Source organism: Elgaria multicarinata, chromosome 1 (genome assembly GCF_023053635.1).
Source record: "Elgaria multicarinata webbii isolate HBS135686 ecotype San Diego chromosome 1, rElgMul1.1.pri, whole genome shotgun sequence".
NCBI lineage: Eukaryota > Metazoa > Chordata > Lepidosauria > Squamata > Anguidae > Elgaria > Elgaria multicarinata.
The window spans coordinates 216,757,579-216,778,897 of NC_086171.1; the positions used below are offsets into that span (position 1 = coordinate 216,757,579).

The window sequence follows — 21,319 nt, forward strand, 5'->3', positions numbered from 1 at the left end:
AGGGGGCTTACCTGCCTCTGTCGTGGTCAGGCTGCAGCTTCACTTCAACTGCATCCTGCCCTTCCGCTTTGAGCCTCGGCCTCAGGTGAAGCCACTGCCGGAATGCGACGGACACATGTAAGGGGGGGGGAGGAGGGAGGGGGGCCTTACCTGGTGCCGCCGCCGCCACTGCAGTCCATGTGGCGACGGCGGAGGAGCCAGGTAAGGAGGCGGGAGAAGGGTCTTACTTGAGTCCGTCGTGCTCCGGCATCGGCTTCAACTGAGCCCAAGGACTCAAACCGGAAGACCAGGCCGCGGTTTGAGTCCTCGGGCTCAGTTGAAGTTGCTGATGGAACGTGAAGGAGCCAGGTAAGGGGGGAGGGGGGGGCTTACCTGGCCCCGTTCCGATTTGGATCTGGAGCTCCGCAGCGGAGCGGAGCGGACCATAGGCGGATCGATACGGTGCGGAGAAGACCCAATCCGAAAGTTGCGGATCGGGTGCGGAGCGGATCAGGGGTCCGTGCACAGCCCTATTATTATCACATACATTTCTGAGGAGCACAGAACCTGCTTTATCTCACTCTCGAGCTGCAGCTTTCAAAAAAGGAAGCCTCAAAGGTGCCCCCCCACCCCCACCCCCACCCCCACCCCCACAAATACCAGCCCAGGATATCATACCACTGCTGGTGGATTGGAGCTGTTGTTAAAAATAATGAATCTGCCCTCTTTGCCCCAGAAGCCATCTTGTCTAGAAACGCCTCCACCCTTGGGGAACTCCGAACCCCCCAGGGAATGGAGAGGTTCTGCAGCAAGCAAGAAGGTGCTTGTCCAGGAAGCCGTGTTCTGGAAACGAAAAACCCCGTTTTCCTTTTCGGCTTGAGAGGAAGCCAGAGTCTTTAAAAGGGGCACCTTGAAGCCAACATTTCATTGCAATTGTGCAGTGTTTGTTTTTAAAAATAATAATTGCGCGTGTGTTCATGTTTTTGGTTCGATCGATTGTATCAAAACGTGAGGTCGCCCCAGTAAAGCGAGCAATGGAAGAATTGCACGCCCCAGCAACATCACAGAAATCTGCGTCTCCCTTTTTTCATCCTCTTTGACTACGACCCGTTTTTCACTGGCAAGAGTTTGAGGTAAAAACTAAACCCTTTGGGACATAAAGGATGATTGTAGCATTGGAATGGACCTCAGAGATCATGTAGTCTAACCCCTCCCAATGCAGGATACCCATGAGGACAGCACCCCTGATAGATGGCCACCCAGCTCTACTCCTGCCATTATGGGGGTTAATTTTAGCACCTGTGTCACAGGCTGCCCACTTACGTGCTACAACGGCTTGCCAAAGTGTGTGTCTCGATTTTGCGTGTTTTCCTTTAGGAAAGGGGGGGCTAATTACTGCCCCCCCCAATCCCCAACATGAGAGCTGCAGCTCTGGGCACCAGCATATGTTTATTTATAAAACTGATCTCTCATCCTTCATCACAAAATGATCCCAGGGTGGGTCACAATATATCATTACACAACCAATAAAAAAACATAGCAACAAGTCAACATTTTCAAAAATGCATACATGCCACCCGTTAGCAAGCTCGCTGTAATACCCAAGCCCAAAAGGCCGGTCAAAAAGGGATTGCTTTCACCTCGCATGGAAAGCTGGCCAACGTTGGCACTAGTCTTCCAGTGGGAGTGCATGCCACAGAAATGGGGCCACCACAGAGAAGGTGTTATTAAGAGTTAGAATCATAGAATAGCAGAGTTGGAATGGGCCTACAAGGCCATCGAGTCCAACCCCCTGCTCAATGCAGGAATCCACCCTAAAGCATCCCTGACAGATGGTTGTCCAGCTGCCTCTTGAAGGCCTCTAGTGTCGGAGAGCCCACAACCTCCCTAGGTAACTGATCCCATTGTCGTACTGCTCTAACAGTCAGGAAGTTTTTCCTGATGTCCAGCTGGAATCTGGCTTCCTTTAACTTGAGCCCGTTATTCTGTGTCCTGCACTCTGGGAAGATCGAGACGAGATCCTGGCCCTCCTCTGTGTGACAACCTTTTAAGTATTTGAAGAGTGCTATCATGTCTCCCCTCAATCTCTTCTCCAGGCTAAACATGCCCAGTTCTTTCAGTCCAGAAGCCCAGACTTTGTTGATGTGACCAAAAGGTTTTCCCTGGAGGACCTCAAATCTTGGGCTGGATGGAGGGAGAGGTGGTCTTTTGGGTAGCCAGGACCTAAGAGGGCTCCATATTGGGGGGGGGCATTTGATCTCTTATAGCAGGGGTGGGCTACATGTGGTCCCCATGACCTGCTGCAAGCTAAAATTGTCCTTATTAAGCTTTATTTCAGCGTTTATTTTTTGCTGCTGGAAGGGGTGCAGACTGTACCAGTCTGCCTGATTGAGGGGAGACATGATAGCACTCTTCAAATACTTAAAAGGCTGTCACACAGAGGAGGGCCAGGATCTCTTCTCGATCCTCCCAGAGTGCAGGACACAGAATAACGGGCTCAAGTTAAAGGAAGCCAGATTCCAGCTGGACATCAGGAAAAACTTCCTGTTAGAGCAGTACGACAATGGAACCAGTGACCTAGGGAGGTTGTGGGCTCTCCCACCCTAGAGGCCTTCAAGAGGCAGCTGGACAACCCTCTGTCAGGGATGCTTTAGGGTGGATTCCTGCCTTGAGCAGGGGATTGGACTCGATGGCCTTGTAGGCCCCTTCCAACTCTGCTATTCTATGATTCTATGAAGTTGCCCATTCTCATCTCATAGCAATGCTTTCTCCAAACCCAAGTGGTCCACTCTGCTGCCTCTCAAGTCCCTGGATCTTAAAGGGGGAGTGAACTGGTCCCTGCATAGGCTTGAAGACTTCACCACCCTCTCCCTATATACCACACTGGGTTGCAGCCACTTTAAGCAAAACCCCACATGCTTTTGCTGCTGCAGACCATGTAGAGTTTCTGCTTACGCTCTTCAAGGAGCAGGGCTTGCTTTTTGGGTAGTGGCCCAGCTTGCCTCCTCTGGCCTTCTCCCCCAAGGGCGGCCTGTCAGGCTGGCTGGCGTTCAGTTCATACCTCTGTTTTGGAAGCCCTTTGGGTCAAACCGTGGTTTTCATCAGTTGAGCAGGCTGCTGGCTCTCAGCGTTTATGGCTGATCACACTGTGAGTTTTAGAACTGATTTTACGAAGTTGTTGTTTTCTTTAAGGTGTTCAGAAGTTTTCATCAGCCTTGGATTTTTAGCATGCCTGTTTGTTCTGTGAGTCACCTCGCTTGCCTCCTACACACCAAAAGGTGGGATGTACATGACTTAAAACAGTAAGAAGAAATCAGAGTAGACCATAGCTAGCTAGGAGTTGTAGACCAACACACCTGGAGGGCACCAGGTTGGGGAAGTCTGCAGTAGACAATATTGATGAGCCGCGGGGGGGGCGGGGCGGGGGGAGATGGGGAGGGAAAGAATTAGCAGCTGATTATGCAAACTCAGCGTGGTGTAGTGGCTAGAGGGTCGGACTGGGAGTTGGGAGATCTGGGTTCTAGTCCTCACTCAGCCATTGAAACCCACTGGGTGACTTTGGGCCAGTCACAGGCTCTCAGCCCAGCCTACCTCACAGGGTTGTTGTTGTGAGGATAAAATGGAGAGGAAGGGGATTATGTACACACCGCCTTGGGTTCCTTGCAGGAAAAAAGGCGGGATATAAATGCAGCAATAAATAAATAAACTCTATGAACAAACAAGCCTGAGCAAGAGTTTATTGATTTATTTCATAGAATAGCAGAGTTGGAAGGGGCCTACAAGGCCATCGAGTCCAACCCCCTGCTCAATGCAGGAATCCACCCTAAAGCATCCCCGACAGATGGTTGTCCAGCTGCCTCTTGAAGGCCTCCAGTGTGGGAGAGCCACCTTTCCACTCCGATGAGTGGAAAGCACTGCATTTCCCTCAGCTGTGGGGCGCGTTCCCAAACCACGACTGCTCACCTGCACGCACCAGCCAGCATGTTACTTTGTGCAACTATTTTTTCACCGCATGCCCAAACTTAGGAAGCTTCCTTATCCCGAGGCAGTAAATGCATTACTCTGCATTTTAAAAAAAATACCCTTCCGCCTAGAAAACTAGCATTCCAGAAGGGAAAGGGTTAGCCTGGCCTTCTTCTTGATATGCTAGCTTTTCTATATGCAGGGATACGTTTGTCCTTTGTATGGAGGCACATTCAGTCACAGGAACATCGGAAGCTGCTTTATTCTGAGTTAGGCCCTTAGGTCATCTAGCCCAGTATTGTTGACACTGACTGGCAGCAGCGGCTCTCCAGGGTTTCAGGTAGGAATTTTTCTAGCTCTCAAAGCAAGGGCTCTATCACACTGAGCTACAGCCCTGTTCCTAAACTTATTTATTTATTTAATCACCCACATGTTTAGTTTTTTAACTGTTTTTAATTCTTTTGTGTATATGTTCTGTGTTTTAAAATTTTAAATTTGTATACTCGTTTTTAACTTAATTTTAGAATTTCGGTAAACTGCCCAGAGAGCGGTATATAAGTGTAATAAATAAATAAATAATATTGATTATATTTTTATACTGCCCAATAGCCGAAGCTCTCTGGGCTGTTTAGAACAAGGAGAGGGAAACCAGAAAATTCCACTAATGCAAAGGGACACGGTTTCGTACATCCTTAGCCTGACATAGCCGATGGGAGATTCATGCGTTCATTTGTGTGTAAAGGTGTGGTGGGTAATGGAAGTCCAACCCCCTGCTCAATGCAGGAATCCACCTCAAAGCATCCCTGACAGATGGCCTCTTCAAGGCCTCTAGCGTGGGGGAGCCCACAACCTCCCTAGGTAACTGGTTCCATTGTCGTACTGCTCTAACAGTCAGGAAGTTTTTCCTGATGTCCAGCCAGAATCTGGCTTCCTTTAACTTGAGCCCATTATTCCGTGTCCTGCACTCTGGGAGGATCGAGAAGAGATCCTGGCCCTCCTCTGTGTGACAACCTTTTAAGTATTTGAAGAGTGCTCTCATGTCTCCCCTCCATCTTCTCTTCTCCAGGCTAAACCTGCCCAGTTATTTCAGTCTCTCTTCATAGGGCTTTGTTTCCAGACCCCTGATCATCCTGGTTGCCCTCCTCTGAATACGCTCCAGCTTGTCTGCGTCCTTCTTGTATTGTGAAGCCCAGAACTTATTTCTGGGCTGTAACCTCTCCTGGGCTAGATCAGGAGAGGTTATTTGGCCTCTCCTGATCTAGCAGTGTAAAGTACCATCTGCAGCCCTGTGTGGCAACCTTCCAAGTCCTTGAAGAGTGCTCTCAGGTCTCCAGGCTAAACATGCCCAGTTCTTTCAGTTGCTCCTCAGGCATCTGTGCATTTCCCCCCATTCTAAAACGTTGAAATGCCTCCCCTTAAGGCGTAGTTACTGGAAGTGAGAGCTGAAACCTCTCAGTGCTAGTAACTACACCTTAAGGGGAGGAATTTCAACCTTTTAGAATGGGGGAAAATGCATAGAAGTTGAGAAATCACCCAATCATTTGGGGGAAAGGGGACATGACCAACTGAGGAATCCTGGAAGGTCAAATTTGGTGCCCAGGCTAGAAGCCCTGGGCTAAGGCTACAGAATGAAGCACGGAGCAAACCCGCTTGTCACTCCAAGCAATCAAAGCCCTCCTGCATTTTTTCGGTTTCAGTTCCTTCCTAGTTTCAAAAGGAGATCAACATTTTATTTTTTTTGCTAGTTGGATTTTCTTTCGACATCAAAATAGCCGTCGTATGCCAAACAAACCTTTTACATCTCCAGCCACACAAATTCTGGACTCGGAAAAGCTTTTACAGGGCATTTTCTTCCCCCGACGGTTTTTAGAACATGAGTGGGCCAGACTGAAATAAATGTAAGGGCCGGTCACGTTTTCCAGTTTGAACTTCTGGGCTGAGAAAAGCAGAAGTTGGGAGATCCTGCCCAGCCTGTCCTGGTTTCCGCACAGCCCGCCTGCAGTTTAAGCATCAACCCAACCGCAGTTCAGCTGAAGCACTCCAGGCTGGTTTTAACTCTTTCCATCTCGTGAAGAAAGCTGTAAAACTGGGGCAGCGTTAACTCTGAGGGGAGGAAAGAAAAACAATTCAGGACTAGCAAAACAAGGACACTTTCGTGCAACTTACGGAACTCACTGCCACAAGATGGCCAGGAAAGCGAAACAGAACTTTCACGGACACTGCGGAGTAGCAGGTACTGGGGACACACAGGTTGGAAAGGTTGTTGGCTTGATACTCTCTTTGCCACGTCCTGCTCCACAGGCCTCTGGCTGGCCAGAGCTGGAAACAGGACGCTAAGCTAGAAGATAGCAGCCGTCTTCCTGCCTGCAAAATGCGCGGCCCAAACGCTCTGCAACAGAAGCTAGTGGCCAGATGGGGAACCTCCCGGAAATTCCCCATTGCTGGGCTAGGTGCAATTCTTGTGAAACTTAAATTCCAAGAGACTCTTTTGCTTCCACCCTATAGAGGAATGAAGGCAGGCAGTTGAACCCCCTTCCTTGGCAGTTTAAGGAGGTGGAGTCGGCTTCTCCAGGTGAAAGGACCAAGTCCTAGGAGGAAAGGTTGGAGGAGCTGGGTATGTTTAGCCTGGAGAAGTTATAATTCAGGGACAATATGACAGCCACCTTTCAAATGCTGATCATAGAATCGTAGAGTTGGAAGGGGCCTATGAGGCCATCAAGTCCAACCCCCTGCTCAGTGCAGGAATCCATCCTAAAGCATCCCTACAGATGGTTGTCCAACTGCCTCTTGAAGGCCTCTAGGGTGGGAGAGCCCACAACCTCCCTAGGTAACTGGTTCCATTGTCGTACTGCTCTAACAGTCAGGAAGTTTTTCCTGATGTCCAGCTGGAATCTGGCTTCCTTTAACTTGAGCCCATTATTCCGTGTCCTGCGCTCTGTTCTTACTCTTGGAATCATAGAATCATAGAATAGTAGAATTGGAAGGGGCCTACAAGGCCATCGAGTCCAACCCCCTGCTCAATGCAGGAATCCACCCTAAGCATCCCTTACAGAGGGTTGTCCAGCTGCCTCTTGAAGGCCTCTAGTGTGGGAGAGCCCACCACCTCCCTAGGTCACTGATTCCATTGTCCTACTGCTCTAACAGTCAGGAAGTTTTTCCTGATGTCCAGCTGGAATCTGTCTTCCTTTAACTTGAGTCCATTATTCCGTGTCCTGCACTCTGGGAGGATCGAGAAGAACATCCAGTATGAACAGTGGAGGAGCCTGCCTTAGAAGGTGGCGAACGCTTCTGCATTAGAGGCTTTCAAGCAGAGGCAGGCTGGGTGACTTCAGTGATGCTGTGATGGTAGATTTCCTGCTCTGGCGAAGGGCTGGGCTGCAACCCTTCGGTTCTACGCAGGGGTGCACAACTCGCCTTAGGTACGGCACCCCCACGGGGGCCCTGAGCCCAAACCTTCCCGGACAATTTCTCGCCCACCGATTCCCCTGCCGCTGCTCTTCTTTCCCAAACCCCAGCATTCCCGCTTCCGAGATCACTGTTTTCCTGTCACTGGGAGCAGCAGAGAAAGAGTGATCTCATAAGAACATCAGAAGAGCCCTGATGCTGGATCAGACCAAGGGGTCCTTCCAGTCCAGCACTTTGTTAACACAGTGGCCAGCCGGCTGTCAACCAGGGAGCCACAAGCAGGACACGGTGCAACAGCATCCTCCCACCCATGTTCCCCAGCAACTGGTGCACACAGGCTTACTGCCTCAAATACTGGAGATAGCATACAACTATCAGGGCTAGCAGCCATGGATCGCCTTCTCCTCCAGGAATTGATCCAACCCCCTTTTAAAGCCATCCAAATGGGCGGCCATCACTATGTTTTGTGGCAGTGAATTCCATAATTTAACTATGCGCAGTGGAGATAGTTAGGGAATGGGAGAGGCTTTCACCTTCCCTGCCGTCCAGACATCGCAAGATCTCAGTGGGCAAGGGGAGGAGAGAAAGGGGTGAATGTGGTCATAGAATCATAGAATAGTAGAGTTGGAAGGGGCCTAAAAGGCCATCGAGTCCAACCCCCTGCTCAATGCATGGGGGGAGACCCTACAGAAACCATCCATAGGGTCTTACCCTTGACCCCATCTGCCACTGCCTGCACAGGCAGCAGCAGGTCACCTCCCTGCTGCACCCCAAAACAGCAATCCCTCCCTGATGTTTTCACAGAGGTTCTTGCAACAAGAAGGCTGAAATGCAACTAACATTCTTTAACTGCTCACAAAATTTAACTGTCCGGACCCTAAGGTCATCCTCAGGGGTCCTTCTTTGCGAGCCCCTGCCAAAGGAAGTAAGGCAGGTGGCTACCAGGAGGAGAGCCTTCTCTGCTGTGGCACCCCAGCTGTGGAATGAGCTCCCTAAGGAGGTTCACTTGGCACCTACATTATATGCTTTTAGACGCCAGGTGAAGACCTTTTTATTCTCCCAGCATTTTAACAGTCTATAAATAAATTTGAACTTGGTGTTTTAAATTTGTAATTTTGCATTGCTTCTGTTTTTATCTGGTTGAGCTTTTATATTGCATTTTATATTATGGTTTTATAATGTTGTTTTATACTTGAATTGTCTTAATTTTGTAAATCACTCAGAGAGCTTCGGCTATTGGGTGGTATAGAAATGCAATAAATAAATAAATAAATTTCAGCAGATACAATTGGCTCTTAGGAATGAAACGTCGATTTCAGCCTTCCTGGGAGTTCAGTTGCCTCCCTCTGTTTGCAGAACTCCCCAAGAGATCAGTACAGGTCACTCACCCATGTACACTGGCTCCACTTGGCTTCCTTTCTTAATCACCAATTTCAGCTGGAAACAAAAACAGTTTAGAAGTTAACTGAGTTACAGTGAAGGACTCCTGAAAAGTTAAGAGGCCTCACTTCTACAAACAGAAAAATCGAGATTCTTTCGCTGCGGACATTCCACAGAGATGCAACCGCTGATGCTGGACTAGAGTTCTCATTGCGGGGAAAGAGCCGTTGCGGTGGAATAGCAAAGGGAAACTAGAGATCTGATTGCAGATCGACAGGCGGGGGAGGCGAGGGGGGTCAAGGCTGAGACACCCCCACCCACCCCCGGAGAGGGATGTGGACTTGTGAAGAGGGAAGAAACTCCTCCCCCCACTGCCGAAATTAGCACCCAACCCTACAGAGAGGGCTGTGTGGTTTAGCTACTCCATACAGCCAGGGCTCCTGGAATGGCTAAGGAGAGCCAAAGCTAGGCTACACCCTTGGGCCTTTCCAACTGCAGTGGCCCAAGGCCTTGAGAGACAAGAAGGTACCGGTCTCTGGGCACCCCCAACTTGTAACTCATTATCAGCCATTAGTGGCTCCGTGCAGGTGGATGGCCTTGGGGCCAGAGGAAGAGTCCACAGACCCCATGGGGAGGAATGGCGGATTCTCACTCATTGTTTATTAATATGTGTGTATTTAATAGGCTGTACTAATGTCTTGTTGACTGTAAATAAAGGTCAATTGAGAGCCTGAATTCACTCCATCCTCCACTCAGAGCGCCCATTCTACAAGAGTAGAAGGTCAGGGGGTGTCACCCCTTCTTGGACATCAGCTCTAACCACTACTCCTTGCTATCCTTTGTACAAGGCTGTTCAGGGTTGCTCCTTGCTCCTGAAAATAAGGAGGAGCTTCTTTGGACCCTGCCACAGTGCTGGGAATCACAAAGGACACTCTGGGGGCAGGGGGAAGGACACTCCACCCCGCCCTATCTCTTTCCGCTAGGCACCTCGGATCTGCAAGCCCCCGCCACTCCGTCCCATCAGATTCAAGGTCCCAAACTCAGGACCCTGCAACACTCTGCATTGATCCCTATTCCCATCAAAATCCTACTCCCTTAAATCACATTCCAAACAAGGAAAAGATTCTGAAGCCCCAGGACCTCTCCAGACCACTAGAAAACCGCCCCCCCCCCGATGCTGACTAGCTCCCCAAGTTGCACGGCCCCCAAATTTCTAAGCCTACCATTGCCACCGTTGGGATTGAAAGCTCACTGTTAGGCATCCAAATAAAATACAGATCCGCAGAATGCTGAATTCTGCCCCCAATATCCATTCCTGCATGGTGGAGCTGCAGGGTACACGCCATCCCCACCCGCCCCATGCCAATGCCGGTGGCCTGATCTTGGTCTCAAGCTCTACCTGCTGCATCCTGCCAAAACTTGCACTGCAAGATGCTCACCTGCAGGAAGATGCTTCCCACTTTTCCCAGTTCACTACTTCCTGCCGTAACTGCGGGAGAGAAGGAGAAAAGCAATCAGAAGCCTGTGCAGAGGAAGGGGAGGGACAAACTGGGTGGGGGTCGCCGAGATCTCCTGTGTCTCCTAACCCAGAAAAACTGCTTACCTCCAAACTTCCACTCCATGTCTATGAGCTGGTTAATCATCAGCGTCTGCCCCACAGCCACACGCGAGAGGGCGGGAGAATTTTCCTTCCACTTGGAGAGATTACAAAAGAAGACATCATTCATGTGACCATTTCCACCAAATCCAGCTACCCCAATCCATACTTTGGCCAAATTAGTACAGACTTTAGAACATCAGAAGAGCCCTGATGCTGGATCAGACCAAGGGTCCATCTAGTCCAGCACTCTGTTCACACAGGGGCCCACGAGTTATAGAATCATAGAATCGCAGAGTTGGAAGGGGCCTACAAGGCCATCGAGTCCAACCCCCTGCTCAATGCAGGAATCTACCCTAAAGCATCCCTGACGGATGGTTGTCCAGCTGCCCATATCAAACCCACAACCAGGACATGTGCCAGAGCACCCTCCCCCACCCATGTTCCCCAGCAATTGGTGTATGTAGGCATATTGCCTCCGATACTGGAGGTAACATTTATTTATTTATTACATTTTTATACCGCCCAATAGCCAAAGCTCTCTAAGCAGTTCACAGGACTAGTAGCCATTGATAGTCTTCAATGGTTCCATATATAATAAGTATTCCAAAGAAGGTCAGTTCCTACAATAGTGAATTAACTGTAAAAGGTTCTTAACGCTGAAGTGTTTATCTATTACAGTCTTCTCCAACTTGGTGCCCTCCAGATGTTAAAGAGTGTTGTTAAGAGGAAAGGACATTCTTTTTCAATGCCATCTTTTTAAAGCTTTCTCCTTTTATTCTCTCTTATGTTTATGGAGCAGAAGAGCAGCAATTACAGGGATCAGTTCTTCGATATCAGATGCAACTATTAAAATTGGATATCTCCGGTTATCCAACTTTTCCTCTCCTCCATTAATCAGCTAAAGATTCCATTGCTTAATCCACTGGTTGAAGGTTACAGCCCTGATTTAAGGCGTGCAGCACAATTAAAGTAGCAATTCCTCCCGCAAATTCTCTTGTGAGAGACCCATTGGGAGTCCAGTGGAGTTCACACAAGAACACTTCCAGGAAAGACCAGATCCTGTAAGTCAACGGTAAAAAACAGTTCTTCGCACTCTTTCTCCATATCATCTGAAGAAAGTTTCCTGCACAAAAACTGGTTCTTAAAGATGGTGGATGAGGTGGCAGCCTTTCCGGAAAGGATATTCCATAATTGTGGGGCTACACCCAGGCCTTAGCTAGACCTAAGGTTTATCCCGGGATCGTCCCTGCCTGCTCCTGGGATATCCTGTGTGTCATTTACATGAACAGACATGACCCCAAGACAATCCCGGGATAAACCTTAGGTCTAGCTAAGGCCCCAGTAAGGAAAGGGAAGGGAAGGAACCTCTTGTGCAAGCACTTGAGTCATTGCTGACTCCTAGAGGGACGCCTGCTTTCGCTGACGTTTTCTTGGCAGACTTTGTAGTGGGGTGGTTTGCCATTGCCTTCCCCAGTCGTGGTTACCTTTCTCCCAGCTCACTGGGTGCTCATATTACCGACCTCGGAAGGATGGAAGGCTGAGTCGACCTGAGCCGGCTGCCTGAGAACCAGCTTCCACTGGGATCGAACTCAGGCCGTGGGGAGAGTTTCGGCTGCAGTAACTGCCGCTTACCACTCTGCGCCCAGTAAGGCCCTACCTAAAGTTTAGCCTTAGGCCTAATCTACACCAAGCAGGATATTGCACTATGAAAGCGGTATATAAAAGGCAGGAACCACACCAAGCAGGGTATAGCAGTATAAAAGTGGTATATGGTATGCGTCAATGGGCCAATATTGCTATAAAGCAGTCGTGTGGCTCCTGCCTTTTTATATATCGCTTTCATACTGCTTTCATAGTGCAATATCCTGCTTGGTATAGATGAGGTTTTAGTCTGCACCAGCGTTCACATCCACATCCAAAGCTTAATGCCTTTTATTTAAAAAAGAAGAAGGAAAAAAAGGCGATTTAATTTGCAACTTGTGTTTCATTACAAGGCAAAAGCCTTCTTTAGTAAGGGTGCACTCCAGGGGATGCATTCCCTTATCCACACATTTAAATACAGTAGTGAAAGGAATGTGAGTAGTACCTGCTCTTCGAAATAGCTGGCCTTCTCCTCGCTCAGCCCTGCAGGAGAAACTTGACACGGTTAATCAGGAGAAGTGCGGCCACCTTCAAGAATTACCAGAGGCATATTAAAAGAGACCTACCCAGCGTGATAAAATCTGCTCTAACCTGCTCAGCAGACAGACTTCTCTTCAGGGCACCTAGGATAAAATATCGTATAAAACAGAAGGGTTGAAAAAAGACACACAGCAAAATAGCCCAGTTAGACAACATTGCTACCGTGCTGATAATGACGAAACTAAAATGCAAATAAGGTAAGACATGTATATACGCCTAACCAAAGTGGTAAATGAATGACAGGCAGAAAACTAGTCTCTTCCTTTAGATGGCCTGGTAAAGAAGATATTGTTCTGCTAAGCTTTTAACAATCAATGCTGCTCCCTGGTTTTAATCATTAATCCCTGGTTTTAATATATGATTTAGGGTTTGTATTTGATTCTTTGTGTGTGTGTGTGTGTGTGTGTGTGGGTGGGTGGGTGGGTGGTGGTGATGGTTGCACATTGTCTTGAACGCCCACTGAATGGATGGGTAATCTAAACATATTCTAAATAAATGAATAAATAAAAACAGTAAAATTCAAGAACGCTTTGGGCCATATTAGACCGTTGTTGTTGACGTATCTGCCCCGTTTATGCAGGCCCTTATCTGGACAGAGATAACCTAGCTACAGTTATCCACGCTCTGACAACCTCTCGTTTGGATTACTGCAATGCGTTTTACGTGGGGCTGCTTTGAAAACAGTCCGGAAAATTCAACTGGTACAAACCAGGGCAGCACAGTTACTAACAGGGACTGGCCGACGAAACCACATCACGCCAGTCCTTTTCCAGCTTCATTGGCTACCAGTCCAGGTCCGGGCCTGATTCAAAGTGCTGGTATTGACATTTAAAGCCCTAAACGGCTTGGGGCCAGGCTATCTGAAGGAACGCCTCCTCCCGTATGTACCTGCCCAGATCCTAAGGTCATCCTCAGGGGTCCTTCTCCGCGAGCCCCTGCCAAAGGAAGTGAGGCAGATAGCTACTAGGAGCAGGGCCTTCTCTGCTGTGGCACCCCGGCTGTGGAATGAGCTCCTTAAGGAGGTTCGCTTGGCATCTACATTATATGCTTTTAGACGCCAGGTGAAGACCTTTTTATTCTCCCAGCATTTTAACAGTCTATAAATAAATTTTAACTTGGTGTTTTAAATTTGTAATTTTGCATTGCTGCTGTTTTTATCTGGTTGAGCTTTTATATTGTATTTTATATGATGGTTTTATACTGTTGTTTTATACTTTGAATGTTTTTAATTTTTGTGAACCGCCCAGAGAGCTCCGGCTATTGGGCGGTATAGAAATGTAATAAATAAATAAATAAATAAATAAATAAATAGGAAGAGTTATGTGTTTATCTAATCCAGCCTTCCTCAACCTGGGGTGCTCCAGATGTGTTGGACTACAACTCTCAGAATGCCCCAGCCAGCTGGCTGGGGCATTCTGGGAGATGCAGTCCAACACATCTGGAGCACCCCAGGTTGAGGAAGGCTGATCTAATCAGTAGAACAGGAGTGTTGAACTCAGGCCTGTAGGGCCAATTATTATTATTAATATTAATATTTATTCATATAGCGCCATCAGTTTTCATGGTGCTGTACAGAACAAAATAAAACAGAATACAAAACACCCTGCCGTATGGCTTACATTCTAAAATCACAGTAACGAACAAAACAGGGAAGGGAAAGGCCCTCTGAGGTCACCCCAGATGGCCACGCCTCCTTCCTATGGTCCCACCCACTTTCCTCCAACTGCTATTTATTTTATTTTAATTTTATTTATTACATTTTTATACTGCCCAATAGCCAAAGCTCTCTGGGCGGTTCACAAAATGGTAGTTTGGTAGCTTCCCCACAGCTTTTCAGCTGTTTTGCCCCCATTCTAAGAGGCTGAAATACCTTTCCTAATGCTTATTTTGGGTATTCTGGCCTCACCTCTTCTGCCTTGGTTCACCCCCACCCTTTTGCTTCCAGCCCAAAGGTGACCCCCGGCAGCTCCTCTGAAATTGCATCTGGTTCCACACCCCTGCCTGACAACAAACCGGGCCATGGAGAAAGGAGTTGTGTGCTCCCTCAGCCCTGAAAACCCCAAACTCTTATCTCTGTGAGGGTTCTTTGCTCAGCTCTGTCCCAAGAACAGATGTGAGCCAGACTGGGGAGGTAGGGTGACCCTATGGAAAGGAGGACAGGGGCTCCTATATCTTTAGCAGGTGTACTGAAAGCACAATTTCAGCAGGTGTCCTTTGTATGCATGCAGCACCTGGCAAAATCCCCCCTCTGTCGCAAGAGTTAAATCTGCAGCAACTATACTAGAGTGACCAGATACAAAAGAGGGCAGGGCTCCTGCAGCTTTCACTGTTGTGATGGAGAGGGAATTTCACTGGGTGCTGCAGGCATACAAAGGACACCTGCTGAAATTCCCTTTTCTGTGCAACTGTTAAAGATACAGGAGCCCGGTCCTCTTTTCCATATGGTCACCCTACCTAAGATGTTAAACTGGGATTTGCCCTTGGGGTGCCCAGCCAAGTTTCACGGCCAAACAAGGATTGTAGGTCACAAAAGAGAGAAACGCATAGTCAGGCTGCAAAATAGTTTATTCACAAGAAGCCCTACCTGGTAGGGTGACCCTATGGAAAGGAGGGCAGGGCTCCTGCACCTTTAACAGTTGAATAGAAAAGGGAATTTGTATGCATGCAGCACCTGGTGAAATTCCCTCTTCATTCCTACAGTTAAAGCTGTAGGGGTTATACTAGAGTGACCAGATACAAAAGAGGGCAGGGCTCCTGCAGCTTTCACTGTTGTGATGAAGAGGGAATTTCATCAGGTGCTGCAGGCATACAAAGGACACCTACTGAAATTCCCCTTTTGTATGCAACTGTTAAAGATACAGGAGCCCGGTCCTCCTTTCCATACGGTCACCCTAGGGGAAGGGAGTGTCCAATGAAAAGGTGCCCAAAAGGCAAGGCATGAGGCGAGTGGGGAGAAGAGGCCTGCATTCCTTTCCACGACGAACAACTTTTCATGGCACAATTTACCGTATTTCTTCGATTCTAAGGCACACTTTTCCCCCATATAAACATCTCTAAAAACGGGGTGCGTCTTAGAATCGCGGGTGCGTTTATTATTTCTTAGAATCAAAGCTTTTTTTCTGTTGGTGGTAGTGAAATTAGTGTGCGTCTTACAATCGATGGCGTAAGCCGATAGAGAGCTTCGGCTATTGGGCGGTATAAAAATGTAATAAATAAATAAGTCTTAGAATCGAAGAAATACGGTAGATGCCACCGGCCCACTGCCACACTTGATGCATGACTAAATGAGCCATGGGAATCAGCCAATGTGTCTGCCACCACTTTTACTTTGGCCCTGAAATTTCAGGGCTGAGTTCTGAACATCACCGGCTGGGGAGCAGGCCATAGAGGGAGGCTTCTGGCCCCACGGGAGAATCCCCCCAAGTTAATCAAAGGGTGGCCTCTCTTCGCTCCCAGCATGCCTCAGCCACACAATGAACGAAGGGAGAACAATATCTCTTTACCCAACTTTCCTCTCTACGACAGACCCGACCCCCATGTCCCACACTCACCATTTGGCACTAACAGCAGGCTTTTGACAATGCTTTTCAGAGGACCGAGGCTGATTTTATTTGTGGCAGCAAAATCAGAGAGCTGAGCTAGAAACCTTTCAACCTGCAAGAGGAGTAAAGCAGACAAAGTGACCCTCTACAGTTCCACGATGCTTTCATCCAAAAGGAGCAAACCTTCATTCTGAACGCACAAGGAATTGGTTTTCCGGTACAGAATTTGGCCCCTCAACAGTGCAATCCTATGTATGAGAAGCTCAGAGGGTGGCAATAAGAGAGAGGGCCTTCCCTGTGGTGGCCCCCTAACTGTGGAACAACCTCCCTGACGAGGCCCACCTGGCCCGGACATTGTCATCTTTTCGGCACCAGGACAAGACTTTTCCTTTCTCCCAGGCATTTAGCAATATGTAATGAGCCTGGGTCTGTTTTTTGGCTCATCTCTTGTCAAATTGTTATAGTGGTTTCAAATGTATGTGCATTTTGCACGTTTTTGTGGTTTTTAATTTTTGTATATTGCTTTTAAGTGTTTTTATCTTATGTGAACCGCCCAGAGAGCTTCAACTATGGGGCGGTATACAAATGCAATAAATAATAAATAAAATAAACGTCTACCTGGAAGTCAAGTCTCATTGAATCTAATGGTAAAGTTTTTAATATTATTAATTTTATTTTATTTATTGCATTTTTATACCGCCCAACAGCCGAAGCTTCCTGGGTGGTTCACAAAACTAAAACCATTCGAAGTATAAAACAAACAGTATAAAAACATGATATAAAATACACATTAAAAACTGATTAAAAACATACCATACATGATTAAAACATCTTTAAAACATCCTTAATTTTTTTTGTAAGAATGCGTCCTAAGGCTATCACCATCTTTTCAAAAAGTTTAACACAAATTTAAAATTAATTTTCTAGCCATTACTGCTTCCAAAATAGGATTGAAAACCGTGGAGAGGAAGCCAAGAGAAAGCTGAAATGCTGAAGAAGGAAATGGGGTGGAAAAATAGGGTGGATTCCTGCACTGAGCAGGGCGTTGGACTTGATGGCCTTGTAGGCCCCTTCCAACTCTGTTATTCTATGATTCTATGAAGGGGGGTGGGGGCAGGCTTCAAGTGACAGGAAGCCAGATTCTGGCTGGACATCAGGAAAAATTTCCTGACTGTTAGAGTAGTACGACAATGGAATCAGTTCCCTAGGGAGGTGGTGGGCTCTCCCACACTAGAAGCCTTTAAGAGGCAGCTGGACAACCATCTGTCAGGGATGCTTTAGGGTGGATTCCTGCATTGAGCAGGGGGTTGGACTCGATGGCCTTGTAGGCCCCTTCCAACTCTGCTATTTATTTATTTATTACATTTGTATACCGCCCAATAGCCAAAGCTCTCTGGGCGGTTCACAAAAATTAAAACCATAAAAAGCATAATAAAACAACGAAGTCTAAAAACAGAAATACAAAATACAATACTATTCTATGTTTCTATGATTCACCAGCCTGGACAGCTTCTTTGCTTTTGCCATCAACAGAGAAAGCAGAACGGATAACAAGAATATACCTGTTTAGGTTTGCACCATTTATTTAAAATGCAGGATCTGGTTTTTATTTTAAGCAATGCATACACAGTGAAGGGCCTATTTCAGTGGATTTATTTGCATTTTCTATTCTTTTTATGTAAAGTTACACCCCATCCTATCCTCGACGCTCAGAAACAGTAATCACCTTTATGTCATCACTAATATATATATATCAACCCTAAAGGATATGGAGACTTTTGAAAGGGTGGACCAGGGGGCATATATAAAATCTTATATAAAATAATACTATGATAATTACATTGATGATTAAAATCTTCACCTGATGTAAAACTATAGTTAAAAATAGCCTGACTTACACGTCTGAATTATTTTTTTCTTACACACATCCCTGCAGATGGATTATTACCTCTTTAGGTTCTCGGAGAAATCGGAAAAGCACTTCAGTTAGAGCGGAGAATTGCTAGGAAGAGACAGGAAAATTAACGTTAGCAAAAGAAGATTTGCCAGGGATTTTCCCTGCCTCCCCAAACCCCTTTCCGCACTCAGGATAGACTTCTTGGGAAGGGCTGTCCCACAATACCCGGGATCTGTTTCCCCTAGCAACACTGTCCCTTAAAGTCCTGGATCCCAATTACATAATTGTCCATTTAAACATCGATTGCCTCAAAACCTCCTGCCTTGTGAAAGCAAATGGAAGAAAGGACGCTCGGTCGTCACCTAAGAAATCTCGCCTGACTTGAATAACTGCAGGAGTCTGAATGGCTTAATATGAGCCTGCAGAGATTTTCATTCTGTTCATGAAAATAGTTCTGAAGAAAAACGGGATCGCTTCTTACGTTTAGGCAATTCCTGTTTGCATTGCAGAGGAAATCCCCTTTTAAGTGAGACAGGAAAAGGAAAAGACACTTCATGGCACCACAAGTCATGATTTTGCAAGCACTTACAAAGTAATTAAGGCCATAATCTTTTGCATGTTTAGACAGAAAAAAGTCCTACAATTCCCAGCATGTAGGACTCCCCCCCCCCCATCTAAACATGCACAGGATTATGGCCTAACCTTTTAAACCAGTGGTTCCCAAAGTGGGTAGTACCACCCCCTTGGGGGCGGTGGGATTGCATAGGGGGGCGCTAAGAGGCAAAGGGGCGGCAGGGGGGCGCTCGAGGTGGTCTTTTACGAGAAGCACCTCTCCAGAAGGTCTTAAAACCCAGGGACATTTTTATGGGAGAAGGTAGTTTGGTCCCAAGCCATATAGGGGAAGAATTCACACATGTATTAATACCATTTAAGAAGAGTCCTTTTAACGGTGAATTGAAATGTTTCAAAAGCACCAAAACGCTAATGAAGAGACATATCCTGCTTGGTGTGCCCCGCCATGCCGGCTGCAAAACAGAGGCGTTCGCTCTCTTTTCCCTCCCTCGGCAAGCCTGCAGCAGGTGCTTTGGATTTTGAATAAATATTAAATTAATTGTTACTGTTTTGAATTTTATTGTTATTGTCTTCCTTAGTGGGTCATTGAAAACCGCTATTCTGAATAATGATTTTTATAGTGTAGGGTAGGGGGCACTGACATGAGTTTGTGGAACCAAGGGGGCGGTTACCTGAAAAAGTTTGGGAACCACTGTTTTAAACAAAATAGAAGCCTGCTGCCCAATGAGACAAAAGAACCTTGAAGCTTTACCTTGGTACCTCTCACTGACCTCAGTGAAGCTTACTTATGAGTAGACATGCATAGGACTGCCCGGCGAGACAATTTCCACTGACTAAAGGCTACAACCTTAGGAGAATACCACCCTGGGCATCTCCAACCTGGTGTACTGAACCACAACTCCCAGAATCCCCCAGCCAGCATAGGAGTCTGGGAATTGTAGTCCAATAATGTGAACATACTTATCTCCAGAGTGCAGTTTATTGTCATTGTGGCCCTGGACTTGAAAACAATGCTATTTCCTAAACTCTCAGAAGAGAACCAAAGCACTGGAACAGGCCCAGTGTTGTCGCCTTGTGTATGATCACATTATTGGACTACAATTCCCAGACTCCTATGCCTGCTGGGGGATTCTGGGAGTTGCGGTTCAGTACACCAGGGCTTAGGAACTCAAGAGTAAAAATGCAATATAAAGAAACATTATTTTAAAAGTTCACCGAATGGTGAGGCCGTGAAAGTTAACAGGCCAAGAAACAGCTGAGACGAAAGTATGGCTCGGAGAATGGGATAACCCCGCAACAGAAGCCAGGATCTCGAGGGGGAAACGTCAGGAATGCCAACGCACTGGACTAACAACGGTGTGTTTTATTGTATTGGGAACCAATTTCTGCAGAGATTCAAAGAGCTCAGAATTTTCCTAAGTTATCCGGGCACCTGGCTCAGGCTTTTAAGGTAACGTCCCTGGCCAGCATGGCCTATGGCAGCCTTCCCCAACTGGGGCCTTCCAGATGTCTTGGACTGACCCTCCAGCATTCCTTAACCATTGCCCATGCTGGCAGGGGATGATGGGAGTTGTTGTCCAATGCATCTGGAGGGAACCAGGGTGGGGAGGGCTCCCTGATAAGTATAAGCAGTTAAAAGCATGAGCGATGAGACAAGGGCCAGGAAGTTCCCCGAGCGTCTTTAGAAAAGCCACAAGCGGTGTGTTTGGTGGCACGGCTTTGACGCTAAGCAACGGTTGTTTCCCGTTCTGTTCCTTTTACCTCCACCCACCCACCCCCACTAGATTCGCGTGTGGTCCGAACTCAGCCAGTAACACCCAAAGCAGGGCTGTGGAGTTCCAGGAGGCTTCACTCCCCAGCTGATTCCACGGGGCGTGTTCTTTTCTTTTTTTGCACGCGGAACAAAGGCCGCCTCCCCTCCAGGCTCCGGGTCCGCCGGCAGGGCCCGCCTGGCCGCAGAGGCAACGCCAGGGTGTGTGGGGGAGACTCCCCGGAGGATCGCGAATCTCTGGGCGCGCAGACACCACGGCAAGAGGGAAGGGGCGCCCGTCCCCGGGGCGCAGCTGGGAGGGAGGGAGAGGGGCGACGCTTTCCCTCCTCCCGGCACCAGCACCCTCCTGCATGCAGTGCCCCCCCCGATGCCCCCCCCCAATTTGGTCGCCCTCCTTCCTCCGGCCCGTCGGGGGAGCCGAGCGGCGCTGGGGGTGCTGCTGCGCCCTGGGCGCACGGGACGGCCTGGAGCCCTACCTGCGCGCTCAGCTGGTTGAGCTGCTGCATGTCGGCGCTGACCGCCTCCGGCACCGGCTCCCGCGTGAAGTTCAGCAGCCCCATGGCCCGGCCGGGCCCGATCCTCTTCCTCCTCCTCTTTCTCCTCCGCCGGCGGCTCCTCCCCGCCGCGCTCCACCCCTTCCCGCGGCCGGCTCAGCCTGAGCATCGGCGCCCGCACTTTCGCGCGCCGCCCCGGTCGCGCCTCCTGCTCCGGCCGGCCGGCGGCGACGGCAACGGCGGGGCTCGTTCCCAGCGGGCCACGGGCAGTTCGAGCTCGGCTACCGACGTGCTTACTTGCGAGTAAGGCCCGGCCAAAGCCAGGAAAGGGGCGCGCGCGGCTTTATTCCCAGGGAAACCGCCGTAGGTTGGGGAGGGTTGGGGCTTCGCGCGTCCTCGCGGCCCCGTTCCAAAGCGTTCCCCACCCGTTGTGTTTACTCGCGAGTAAGCCCCGTTGCGGTCCAGAAGGCTGACTTCCAGATCCAGAAAAGCACGACATGAGGACATCATCCCCCCCTTTCTCCTATTTGCTTC

General features: G+C 48.3%; 1 protein-coding gene across 1 annotated transcript; it reads right to left on the bottom strand.

Annotated features, from left to right (window-relative positions):
• Window positions 1–5,647: 5,647 nt before the first annotated feature.
• On the bottom strand, window positions 5,648–20,879 carry COMMD7 (COMM domain containing 7). Its single transcript, XM_063121319.1, has 9 exons — window positions 20,768–20,879; window positions 17,999–18,052; window positions 16,060–16,162; window positions 12,535–12,591; window positions 12,414–12,451; window positions 10,331–10,421; window positions 10,167–10,216; window positions 8,736–8,784; window positions 5,648–6,045 (listed from the first exon to the last, which is right to left on the bottom strand). The coding sequence occupies exons 1-9, from the start codon at window positions 20,849–20,851 to the stop codon at window positions 5,969–5,971; spliced, it is 603 nt and encodes a 200-aa protein (XP_062977389.1). The 5' UTR covers window positions 20,852–20,879; the 3' UTR covers window positions 5,648–5,968.
• Window positions 20,880–21,319: the final 440 nt, after the last annotated feature.

Excerpts from the sequence above, each read along its gene's own strand:
- COMMD7 (XM_063121319.1), bottom strand. The coding sequence starts at position 20,851 with ATGGGGCTGCTGAACTTCACGCGGGAGCCGGTGCCGGAGGCGGTCAGC. Across the intron at positions 10,422-12,413 it reads CCAGCTATTTCGAAGAGCAG|TGGAAGGAAAATTCTCCCGC; the intron begins GTACTACTCACA and ends AATCTCTCCAAG. Across the intron at positions 8,785-10,166 it reads TGGGAAGCATCTTCCTGCAG|CTGAAATTGGTGATTAAGAA; the intron begins GTGAGCATCTTG and ends TTTTGTTTCCAG.